This window comes from Ciconia boyciana, chromosome 3 (assembly GCF_034638445.1).
Source record: "Ciconia boyciana chromosome 3, ASM3463844v1, whole genome shotgun sequence".
Lineage (NCBI taxonomy): Eukaryota > Metazoa > Chordata > Aves > Ciconiiformes > Ciconiidae > Ciconia > Ciconia boyciana.
The window spans coordinates 77,756,298-77,769,531 of record NC_132936.1 but is presented as its reverse complement, the minus strand read 5'-3'; the positions used below and the strand labels follow the sequence as shown (position 1 = coordinate 77,769,531).

Below are 13,234 nucleotides of genomic sequence, written 5' to 3'. Positions count from 1 at the left end.
GCAGCTCCGAGCAGTTGCAAGCAGACAGGCTTTGTACAGAGTTCCCGCAAACATCGCTGCTTTTATTTAAAGCAGAAAACACAGGATGTTACAGATGAGTGGAAAAATGTGAACTGCCCCACTGCCTGCAGAGCCCCTCAGACTGGAGAATGCTTTTCTGGAAGTCAGAGGGTCTCCAGACAGGATTAGGAAAGCACATAGCGTCTGCTTTAGCTTTTCATTTTTGCCCTGCTTGGCTGCAGCTATACCTCCCTGCACCCCACACACAAACACCCCCCCAGCCAGGGTCCCATACCTTCCCTCCCGCTTACAGCCTCCCATAGCCCTTTTGTATTTGACTCCTGGGAGGCCTTTTTCAAACTCCTTTTGTCAGCTCCATCTCTTTGAAACACTGGAAAGCTACCAGCAAGAAGCCTGGCTCCGGCTCCCCACCGCCAGTGCTGGCAGCAGCTTGCCCAGTCCTCTGCCAGGCTCTGCTCCTCCGCAGGAGCCCGGGGCAGCCCCAGCCCAAGCTGGGCAGGAGCTGCAGCCACCTCTGCCCCTGCTGAGCTTCACACGGACAAGTTGTACCATTCAGTGGCTCAACAGCTTGCACAGCAACTGCTTTATAGCACCCACCAGCATTCACAAAATGCCAGAGTTCCCAAAACTCTGACACCTGTTACAGCATTTCCTTACACAGCTTTGGGGAGGAATCATTAAAAAGATCTCATTTTATTCCTGTTTTGACAATTATGCAAGACAAAGAAGGCCACAGGTAGTTTTTTTTTCTAGTGTTAGCACATGTTTTTTATTCTTCAAGCTAAACAACCACCGGCCAACCTATCTAACATGTTTATCAAGATAAACTGGAGACATCTCAAACATTTAGTCTCAGAAAACCAGCACTTATGACTTATTTAACCATCCACAGGGTACTTTACCGGTGCTACTTACATTGTGGTGGCTGGAAAGCTAGAAAGCAGCAAACCTCAGAGCAAGGCACAAACCACACCAACCCTGCAGAGCCAAGTTACCTTTAATGGTGCTATGCTTAATTTATACCCCTTGAAACACCTGGCCCAGAGGGCCTTTTAATTGATTACAATTAGAAACTGTTGATTGGCTTGCCCCTAGTGTCAGTGACCATAATTATATGATCTGGTGAAAAAGAGAGGCAGTTACTATTTTCTAACCACAATTCCATTTTTTGAGCATAGTAAAATAGCTAAGCAGTGTATTGAGTGACGTAGTGTTACTCATATGCTTAAGCACCTGGGTCCTTGATCTTGTGCTTTATAAAGTGCTTTGAGCTGTGCTGTAATTGCCTATAAATATGCTGCTGATCACACTTAAAGGGACACCGTCAAGGTTGGCAGGCCTACAGTTTGACTTAGTAAAATGACATCTTAAAATAGTTTTATTCTCAGTGTTCCTAAATTACCAACCTGTGGGTTTTATCATGCTTCTTTTTGTCAGTCCAGCTTCTAGGATTAATAAGGTTATGGGAGAATATTCACTTTTAAAGCAGTGGCCCAGTCACAGAAATAGTATGAAAGAGGTTAATGTTCCCATCTTGGACATGCAAGTAAAAGGACTTTGCTGTAAAACCTATTTTTCCTGTTGTGAATGGGCATGACCTCTGTTGCCCTTATGGTTTGCAATAAGGTCACTCCTTGTTGAAGCAACATCTTGTGAAATAAATTTTCAAGGAAGAGCACAGGGCTGAGGGGATCAGGTCTGGGCAAGTCTGCAGCTGCATGAAGTGCCCATTTTCCATGGTGCCTCTTTGTCAGTCAGTAGTCTTGTCCTAGTTGAGCTAAAGGGGAGGGCATGCAAAAAGAGTAAGTCAGGGAACAGAGTTACAAAGCTGGTGAGGAGCCTGCGACTTCATCTCATCCTCAGCAGCACTGCCGGGATGCAGAAGGGCGATGGGATGGGGAAATCCCAGGGACGAGAGCCCTTTCCCGTACTGTCCCTTCTGCAAGCAACTCTGTGGCTGGGGCGCAGCGGCGGGGGAACTGAAGCCAGCTATTGAGGAGTTTTTTGATCTCAGGCAAAGAGCAGTACTGGACTTTCTCTTAAGGACAGAATACAAATAGCTAAGGAGTGAAAGGTGGCCTGGGATTATTCCTTTTATGAAGGGCCTGATTTGTTTCTGAGCTGAATAACTCAGCTCCCTCCAAGCGGCAGTCCTCCAGCACACTTTGTACTCACGGGAAACCTGCAATACCACAGTAACCAAACCCATAGGTGCCAGTAAATGAAAAAATATGGCTCACTGGCGCCAGGGACAATGCAGGACAGGGGTCTGCTGAGGGGAAACAGAGGGAGAAACTGTAAGCGAAGGCTGAGCTGATAGTGCCAGGGTGGCTGCGTAGAACGGCATTTTTGAAGAGGAGATGTGGCCTTAGCCCCCCCTGTGGTATCCTGCTAGACTCTGTGCTGCAAGGTTTGAAGATGAAGTCTTGAGTTTGCCAAGACATGGGCCTACAGCCAGGCTTCACCTTCCTTTCTGACCAGGAGGTGAAAGATTTACAGATAACCTAGATGTGAGGCAGCGTATTGGATGTGCTCATCCATCACAGGTGTGTGTTAGTCACAGGATAGGCACTGCCTAAACTCTAGGGACTTGAGGGAAGCCCTGGCAATGCGTAAAAGAAAACTCAGAAAGAACCAAAAGCCAAAGAGAAAAGAAATGTCTCTGGAGCCTGGGAAAAAGGTACACCTGCAGCAGCCGTGCCTAAACCAGGGACTGGTGAGTGCTTGTGGCTGGTGGCACCACTTGATGCTGCAGTTCCTCAAAGAGGCAGGAGGAGTAAAAATCTTCCTCTTTTTTCAATTACAGGAAAGAGAAGAAAGTAAAAGGAAAAAAAAATCCTCAGGCTGAAGATCCCACAGAACAGAAAAAGGCAAGTCTAATGTCAGTGTAACGACAGATCCAGCTCAAAGATTCAGCAGGTGGGAAGGTGCTCCCCACGCTTCCAGTACGCGCCCAGGAGAACAGGGCAGGGTAGGGGCTGTGTGTCTCACACAGGCAAGCCTTGTAGGGTGTGAATATGGATGTGGATAAGCACTTGGAAAAAGTCTCATGCGTCTAACACCAAAGAGTGCATTTCAAGCTCTAACAGTTACAGAGAAACACTTGAAAGTGCAACTTGCATACATTTTAAGAGCTTCCAGAAACCATAATAAAAGTGAAATGAGCCCAAAGTCTGTACTTTTAAAAGCCTCATACTTTTTAGACAAAGCTCGTATCTCCTGATTTGTTTTGAGCTGACTCGATATTTTTAAATGGTTGTCCTTGAGAATTGTAAAACTTGTTTTCTCTTTTGTAGGTTTACTCCCCAGAAATGCTTAAAAAGCAATAAAGTCAATCTCAATAGCATTGCTTAAATCCATGATTACATCAATTCCGTGTTGTGGGTACTCAGGGAGAAACTGAGTAGGAAATTCTAAGGGATTCCTGTAACAATAGTTACATTGTTTGTACACATGTATACCATAATAACAGAAAAGCAATAGCAACCTTGCAGTTACAAAAAAAATACCCAGTGCCCTTTAAAAATATACATGTATATTCTGTGTTTGCCTAGATTAACAGTGTCACTAGGGACTGATACACTACGTACACTCCATCTTCCATCTGATTTATTGAAGTTCTGTCTGGGCTTTTTTTCTTCAAAACTGTGGTTGTGCCTGATGGTCACCAAGAGGAACCCAAGTTCCATGAAAAGGTAAACACCTGGAAGCCGAGATCAGGAATGTGTAAGAAACATGAATTAATTTTATGACAGTGCTTTATAATGGGCCATATAAATTTTCCCACTGTAATTGGTATATACATTCAACAGTTTTATTGTATGTCAGTGCACATTATTCGGCACAGCTGCTAGAGAGGCACTGCTGAACTGGTGTTTCTCTTCCATGACAAACACCTATTAAGCAGTCAGCATAAACTCTTCTTGTTACAGCCTCTGACATCACCCTCAGGGCAAGCGGACACAGAACAGCAATTGCTGAATTGCGTATGAAAATTATAGTTTTATTGTCTATACAAGTGAAGGTTTAACTCCGATTCCTGCTCGAGTCAGCTCTGTTATAAAGGCGCGATTCTTTCAGGGAACAAACAAGCACAGTACACCATTGTAATCAAAGGAACAGGCACTATTTATGTATTGGAAAGCTTTGTTCACAATAGTGCTAACACTCTAATGCCCCAGAAGCCACTATTTTAGCAGCTGTAGAGAAAAAAAGCATGACTAACAAGATGCCATACAGAGTCAGATACAGTTTTTTTAGAACACAAATGGAATCATCGCATTTGATACAACTCAGTTTAATATGCACGACTGATAAGTAGGGATCATGTATTTAATGTTTATATAAGCAGTTTCTCCACCGCAGCGTTCAAAGGCTTCCAGTGTTTCTTGAATCAGATCTCCAATATTTTCACGCTTCTGCTGGCTGTAGTCTATCCCATCGCCTGAATTAACTGGTTAATAAAACAAAAAAAACCCAATAATTATATAAAATTTGCTGTTATGCTGTGAAATAATGACATAGGAAATTGCAATTGCTGGTCAGTCACTGTGCCTCTATTGGAAACTTTGCTCTGTGACACGAAAGAGAGATGAATTTGAAAACAGAATGGTTTTGGTATCTCTTTAAGGCTCTGCCAAGCTCTGACTTCGTATGCCTTCAAAATGTGTTTATGTACGCATTACTTCAGTATCTAAGTGAAAATCCTAATAAAAATAAAGAAAACACATTCTTTTATAAGATAAAGATGGACTCTCTTACACAGTCAATCTCTTAAGACCATTACTTCTTTATTTCTAACATTGCTTATTTAGGACAAAATTCTACTGCCAGATGCATAAACGCTTATCTACAAAATGTGACTTAAACTAGACTTGTTACGGTTCGAAATCTTAAATAGGTGTTGTTTTGGGATTGTTCCATGTTAGACATCATATTCACACACATATGTTGTTTCTGATAGAGGGGATGTCATGTGGCCTAAAAGAGATATTTGGAGTATAACATGGCACTCATTCAATTTCTGCTCCCTGGAAAATGTGGAAAGTTAAGTCAATGTCAAAAGGACAAATTATTGCAGCCCTCAGATGCAGTAACATTTACTGCTACTTTCTCTAACATGGACTAGCAAGGGTGACACACGTTCATACACACACAGCATAATTCTTTAAAAAAATGAGTGTGAACAACTGTGACAACAAAAAATAGAAGAATAAGAAATAACTTCACTGGCAATGATGCTGAGACATTTAAAGGAGGAAAATATATTTCACTTTGTTTAAAACAATATTCTGAAAACTATCTTAACATGGGTATATTCCAAGACATATATCAAAAATAATTTGGCAGGAGCATAATGTACTCAGATCAGGTGCGGTGTAGTGGCCAGGTGGAGCAGCTGTCACAGTGCTGTAGGGTAGTCCACATGCAACCAGTCAGTGGCCTCCCTCCGGGCAGTGGTGGCAATGTGCCCATGTCATATATTTAACATCTCAAATAATGCTGCTTGCTTATTGACACTCTCAACCAGACAACAAAGGACGCATTTGTCAAGACAACGCAACCAACTTCTCAGGTAGTGCCTGCCTTTCGCATTAGAAACACGATGCACACAAGGGCGAAGGCAGATTTTGCTCCCACTGCTGCCTCCACATCCCCAGGCTGATGGAGTGTAGATGCACAACTGCACCCATCCTCACATCCTCTCCTGGATCTAAGCCCAAGGATCTGGATTTAAAGTTTGTGACTTTGTTACCAATAAGAACTGAAGAACCGTGCTCATGAAGAAAGAGCTGATCAACACGAGTAAAAATTATCCTTTTGCTGAATTTCCCTGTAAAATATCTGATTGCACTCCAAGTTAATTATGTGTGTATGTGTATATCAGTTTTTCAAACTCCTTACACACATTCATGTCACTTTGCTTTTTGTAAAATGTTTACACAAACACAGATGTGACATAGAAGGACTGGGCTTCTGAGTGAAAACGCAGTAATTTTTTTGTGATGGTTACTCTTACGCACATTAATACTTTCCTACATATTAACTAATTATTTCACTGACATGAGAAGCCAGGGTTGTGACATCAAAATTTACTACAATGAATTTACTGTAATGTTAGAAATAACAGATTATGAGAGTGCATAGAAAACACCAAGATCTATTAAATAAAAGGATTGTCTTATACAAAATACTAATGCAAAAAGAAAAGCACATCACAATTGAGTGCAATTTAGACTAAACACGGTTTGCTCTTGCAGAAAACAACTGAGATCAACTGTGCCTCATCACCTGTGTTGCATGTGCACTGCCAGCACTCCCCAGAACACCTGGAGGAATTTCTGATTTCACCGGTTTGAGCAAAGGAAACCCTGAACCTTGACCTAAGTCTTGGCAAATTTGTAAAGGAATTACTGACTTTCCAACCATTTGTCTATTATCTGTAATTTTAAGCCTACACACATGCTCTGCTAATGAGCTTACACAGCTTTCATCGTTCTTTCAAAGAAGTAGTAAAAAAATCAGCTCTCTGGAAGTAATGGTGATATATTACTAAGCAAGTTTGAAGAAGGCCAACAAGACGCGGTGATAATGCTGGTAGCAGAGGTATTTTCCAGAATCCCATGTTACAGTCTTTATTACAGAGCATAATCTGTACAATAAATGATGCCTTAGATGCTTGATTAAAAGATGCCTAAGAGAATGAAGCAATGATAAAGGAAATAGTCTGCAAGGGAAGAAGGGAAGACTGAATGTGTCATGTGCAAACCGTCATTACAATTTTTTTTCCTACAGACCATCTGTGCTATGTGAAGGTTTGTATCCTCAAGACAGCCATAATTCACATTAATGTCATGACACAAGCTACAACCAATAATACCAGAAAGGTTATGTCAGCATCGAGGTCACCTGGTAAGTACTAAAATAGCTATCCTATGCAGTTATAGGAATTAACAAATCTTTCAGACAAAAAAGATAATCGTTAACCCAACAGGACAACATCCACTAAACGGATGAGTCAGAATGATCTGCCCAATGCACCTAAGGGTAAATATCTAGTCATAATAATGATGATGATTAGTTGGAAAAAAATAGCTACTGAAGTATAGTGGTCTCGGCATGCCCTTCTCTGGTTTAACGCTGTTTCCAAGTTAGTTTGCATGAGAAGCCAACTTTGTCAGCCACAAAAATGTTGCATATGTAAAGTGTGAACATGGATCTGATTCAAGCTCTTTATGAAGTTGTCCTTTGTGAGGGAGAATAAATCAACATGAAAATGCTAGGAAGAACATTTGTCATATCTTTGTCTCAATGTGAAATGTCTGGCAAATTCAGCATGCATCAAGAACTCTTTTCAGAGCAAATGTTATTTCTATGTTTAGAAGAAACACTTTGAAGGAATACTAACAGATCTAGAGGATTACAATCAGGAAAAGATCTCATTTTCCCTTCCTGGATCAAAAAGTTAGTTCCCGGTCTCCTAAATCATGCACCAAGGGTTTTATGGTCCTTAAAGTGAAGTGAAAGGCTTTGCACCTGTCAAGACCTGCGCTGGCTGATGAAATCACCCAGCACACCAAGGCCGGGAGTGGCTCTCCCGGCCCTGCTGTCAGCGCTGCCCATGCCAGCTGCTGTAGCTGAGGAAACCCTGCTCAGACCCTCAGGGACTGAACTCAGCGTTTGGCAGCGAACAGAGGAGGATTTGAATTTTGTTTCAAAACATGGTTTGTATTTGAGTCTAGACATGCTTCTATTCATGATTCAGGATATTAAAGAAATTCTAGTGTTATTTGTATTCCATCTCATTTCATTCTAAAATTTGACTAGGGTAATGCTACAAATATAAAATTGTATTGCATTAAAGAAGGACAAGCAAGTTTCTCTCAATGCATTAAGAGCTTGATATGGCAGTTTTGAAGTCCTGGAGTGGACGAGAAAGGTAAACCAACCCTTAAAGCTCAGTCAGATCTATTCTTATCTCTGGACATTTGTTAGCATCTGAAAGTGTCTGAGACATTATTTCAGTTTATTAGATTTCACTTCAGTGCAGGCCAGATCTCGAAAAGAGGGTTTTTTAATCCCCCATATATGTCAAAGTACCTCTCTGTAAGTATCTCACAGATACCAGAGCTCACTCCTGGTGGTAGCTGTTCCCAAGGTTCTGCTTCACAGAAAGCACAAACTAAAACCAGAGTTTTCATACACCTGTTGTTGTAGGGATGTCGTAGATCTTGGGATATTTGAATTTACCCAAATGTTAAATATCTGAGGAATGCTTAGTGTTGAAGGACAGAATAATACTTAAAAGAGATTTCTGAAGAGACTGTGAAGGAAGCCCCATGTCCCCAGCTGAAGCAATTTTTTAAATGAAATTGTAACTCAAAGGCCATTCCTTTATTCTTTACTGATGAACTTTTAAGTGCATATATACACACACATATAGTTCAACATGTTGTCTTGGAACAAGTGGGTCCTAGCAGAAATTTTTGAACTTCTACTAGTTAACAACAGAGAGCTCTTGTATAATTGTTTTGGGGGGGGTTTTTGTACACAAATCAATAAAACTACTTGGAAAGACAGGCATCATTCCTCCCTTTTTGAATCTTGAGAAACAGATGCTGAAAGGTAAAGTGACTTGCTCCAAGTCATAGAATGGATCAGTCACAAATCATGCTTTTTGACTTTTTATTGTAGATGATAAAAGTACTATTTATGGTAAAATATAACCATGGTAAAAATCATTTTGAAGCTGCTCAGTTCATCCTAGTCAAACCAACAGGTATTTTCAGCAATTAAAATGATTACAGTAATCCAACATGCTAACCACTTAAACGAATACATTTTTTTACTTCAAAAAACCAACAGTGATGGGATTGTAAAGTGCAGATATATTTCTCACTATGGAACTGTATTTCTGCAGAAAAGCCTGTCACACAACAATATATAGTTAAGCAGTACAAGCTAGCATTAAAATATTTTGTGGAAAATTTCAGGACTTTTTTCCTTCTAGGAGTCAGCATCAATACCAAGAAATAAATGGAAGCTGATTTCAGCTATGGATTGACATGCATCTATGTCAGGTTTCGCATCGCCTAAGCTCACTGTTCAGGTACAGTTCAGAGCTTAATTAATTTTTCAAAGTTCTCTTGTTAGGATTCATTTAATTGTCATAAAAGATGCTGGCTTCCTGACTGGAGTGGAAAATGAAAGCCCCTGATGAGTCAGTGCGGCGGGAGGAGGGAGAGCTCCTTTGCACCACTCCTCTCACTATGACTCAGAACTGTGCTTTGAAATTGTCAGCTCCAGGAAGGATGAGGTAGTTCCGTCTCCCTGTTCATTTTATTGAAAGTCTGAGAAAAGTCACAGGGTAAGATTCTAAAATCCTCCTGTCTGCTAAGAGACAGAGGGACATTGCTGGTTCATTTCACTCAGGTGAAGGAAGAGCCACCCGGAGGTTATGACTTCTGGTTGTAACTAACCCAGACAGAAAACCCTGTGTTCCATTCCTGAAGGCTCAGAGCAACGTGAACAACAGTTTTAAATGTTTCTTAGGACACGACTCGATTATGTGCACACAGAAGCACAAACTGGCCTCACGCAGGCTGGTCCCAAAGCTAGAGCTTTAGAAAGAAGAGCTCATAGAGAAATTTATGTTAGAAGGAACCTCTGGAGCCATCTGGTCCAAATGCCCTGCTGAAAGTCAGCTCCATTTTCAAAGTTAGGTGAGGTTGCTCAGGGTGAAGTATCTGCAGTTGCTTAGTACCGAGTAATCCCAGAATGAGAAATGGTGCAGAGATCCCCTTGAGCTGGCAGAGCTTTTCACCAGCCATTTCAAATGTGATGAAGGGAAGTGCTACTCCTTAAATATTAAAACATATTTGGCGAATGAGGATTTGCTGAAGTTACAAATTTCATAGAGAGAATTATTATCTGTTTTGATACAAAACAAACCTAAACTTTTGGCATAGTAGCAGATTCTAACCTGCCTATATAACATTGCTTTTGGAAGCTTAATCATATACTGAAGAAAGAGGCACAGATTTGGCTGAAAAATTAATAAAATTTCATTAACAGCCTAACTTGTAACAATGAAAACATAATTTAAAAAAAAATTAACATATATCTTTCAAAGCACTTTAAAACGTTAAAGATGAAAGTAATAATATACCTTAAGGAGGCCAAATCTTTGAATATGCACAGACCTGTTTTTGACACTATCAACACTTAGAGTTCCCTGTCTCTTGCTTTACTTGGCTCTTCCTTCTATTTTTCATCACTAGTGCTGAGTGTTTATCACTTTACAATGCTACAGTACTGCAGAGATTGCAGAAGAATGTTTCAATCCAAGAAGAAAGCATGTATGCTTGGAATTTAAAAAGAATACTAATATAGAGACATTTCTGCTCATCATAGGTCTTAGGAAAAAAACAATTTTATACTTTTGATGTAAATCATAGAATCATAGAATCATAGAATGGTTTGGGTTGGAAGGGACCTTAAAGACCATCTGGTTCCAATCCCCCTGCTATGGTCAGGGACACCTTCCTCTAGATCAGGTTGCTCAAAGCCCCATCCAACCTGGCCTTGAACACTTCCAAGGGACGGGGCACCCACAACTTCCCTGGGCAACCTGTTCCAGTGCCTCACTACCCTCATAGTGAAGAATTTCTTCCTTATATCTAATCTAAATCTACCCTCTTTCAGTTTAAAGCCATTACCCCTTGTCCTATCACTACATACCCTTGTAAAATGTCCCTTTCCAGCTTTCTTGTAGGCTCCCTTCGGGTACTGGAAGGCTGCTATAAGGTCTCCTCGGAGTCTTCTCTTCTCCAAGCTGAACAATCCCAACTGTCTCAGCCTGTCCTCATAGGAGAGGTGCTCCAGCTCTCTGATCATCTTCATGACCCTCCTCTGGACTTGCTCCAACAGGTCCACGTCCTTCTTATGTTGGGGGCCCCAGAGCTGAACACAGTACTCCAGGTGAGTATCAGTCAGCTAGGTATTATCTATCTATCTTAATAAGATGCTTCCAAGATTTTCTTAATTCTCATTGAAGGCATTTTGCTTTAGCATAAAATATAGATTCTTTCTATAGTTATCTTCCATATGCAGCTAGCTTTTCGTTATTTCATAAATTAGCATTTATTTTAAAATGTAAGTGCTGTTACTATAAATACTATTAAGAAAGTCAACAATTCAGTAAGTGGAGGAAGTGCTCTGATTGGAAAGGAAACATTTGACTGACTTACGATGTTTTACTAATGATGTAAGCCTACTAGAGATAGCTGTAACTACTTGTAAATTGCTGCAGCTTAAAAAAAACAAAGCCAACAAACCAAAAAACCCAACTGAAAATGAGCCAAGACAGCAGCTGTTATCACAGTTTTCCATTTCCAGGAAATGTTAGCAACATCAGATGTAATCCTTTCTAAGCCCAGACTTTTTTTTTTTTTAAATAGAAGTACAAAAATGAAAAAGAAATCAGACATTTTGTAACAAATTATATTAGCAAACATATTTGACCAATGAGGTAAAAAATAAGAGAATATTATTGTGGTTTTTTTCCTCTATAAATACTTAAACTTCTCCAATGAATTTAGACTTTGAACTTTGTCTATGTTTGTGCTACTGATCAATATCAAGCAAAGTAGTATTAAATAATCTTAGATAAACAGCATGCTCAACAGGGGAACAGAAACTGGAGGCTGAGATCTCTGTGGCCTTGGTACACTGTTTACTGTTGCAAAATAACACATTAGGTCACAAATCATGCTTAAAGTGCAACAAGAGTTGCACCACTTATGTGAATCTGATGTTCTTCCAGTTTTGGATGTATATAAGCTAGTACAAAGTAAATACTATTTTTTAGCTGGAAATCATGTTTGTGTGTGCAAAATTTGCATAGCTTTGCTGGACTGATGTGAAATACATTTGTTTGTCACATTAAATTCTCATCCAAATATAGCGTAATTAATGCGAAAGGAATTAAAACCATGGAAAAACAAATCTTTGTATGTGTGTGGAATAAACATAATTTATTTTTTAACGTAATTCAAAGTGACAAAGCTGGAAGTCCCAAAATGCCTTAAAGACTGCTGATTTCAGTATGAAACATAATCCTACAACAGCCAATTTTTAACATTGAGTTTATTCATACTTAAACTCAAGATGCTTGACAATCCATCCTCTTTCCCCCATCGGAAGATTTTTGTTAATGTAACCAAAATGCTTTTGAGGGAAAGTCCTACGTTTTTCGTTACAAGCAAAAAGCTCAGTAATTCATTACTTTGTGTTAATAACTGTTGATGTGTGTGTACATCTGTCACGTACTAATGGAATTTGTTGTGTCTAAATTCACTGTTCAAAATCATTACCATTTAAGGACCCTATTTGGTATAGCTTGCCCATCAAAAATTTCATTGACAACTAAATTACTTCAATGACTGCTTTCATAACTTTGTGACAGAAGGGTGAGCCCTTTATTGTCATTGGAATGCAACCATATCAAAAATAGGTCAAAATATTAAAAATTTCCCATCAAAATTATGGGAGCAAGTTGTTAGATATGCCTATAAGTTGCTGGATATGCCTGAAGTTGCTAGTTTTCTAGTTTTTCTGTTCCCTAATTAAGCGAAATAAGCAAGAACTCGAAGTCAAGTGAGGGTGTTTTAGCAGTGATTTGAGAAGGGACAAGGAGATGGAATCTATGAATGACTGTGTGGATTCACCAAGATTTCTTTCATTGCTGTGGGACAAGGAAAGAATTTGTGCAGTTTAAAGGATAGCTAGCACTGAAACTGGAATGTACTATTTTATCCTCAAGATAAAATAAAATCCTCAGACAGAAAGGAACACCCTGCTCTCCCAGATATCTGTACTATAAGGATAAGGATATCTCCTTCTGGTGTCTCTTTAAATTTTTGTAATATATACATTTTTAAAGTACATTGAATAATCTCCTTACTGTTTCTTTCTGAGTTTTTCCAGTTGGATCAATGCATATGGTAGATTAAAAATATAAATAAAAATTGCCTTTCCAAGATATGAATTTGCATTCTTTTTATGAAGAACAGGAAGGACATAAAAATAAATACTTATCAAAAGCTAGTTAACAGCTATTCATTTTACATTAAGAAAAGCGTACATTTGAATTTATAACAGCTTTTCAAGCAAACAGGAAAAAGCCAATTTTCATACAACTAAAATGTATTAT

General features: G+C 39.6%; 1 protein-coding gene across 2 annotated transcripts in view; it reads right to left on the bottom strand.

Moving 5' to 3' along the window:
• Positions 1 to 4,069: 4,069 nt before the first annotated feature.
• PACRG (parkin coregulated) overlaps positions 4,070 to 13,234 on the bottom strand; it is a 267,779-nt gene continuing 258,614 nt past the window's right edge. For both annotated transcript variants that reach the window (XM_072856220.1, XM_072856221.1), the window contains exon 6: positions 4,070 to 4,474. In XM_072856220.1, the coding sequence (XP_072712321.1) occupies positions 4,314 to 4,474 (161 nt within the window). In that variant the 3' untranslated portion in view covers positions 4,070 to 4,313. The remainder of the gene's footprint in view (positions 4,475 to 13,234) is intronic.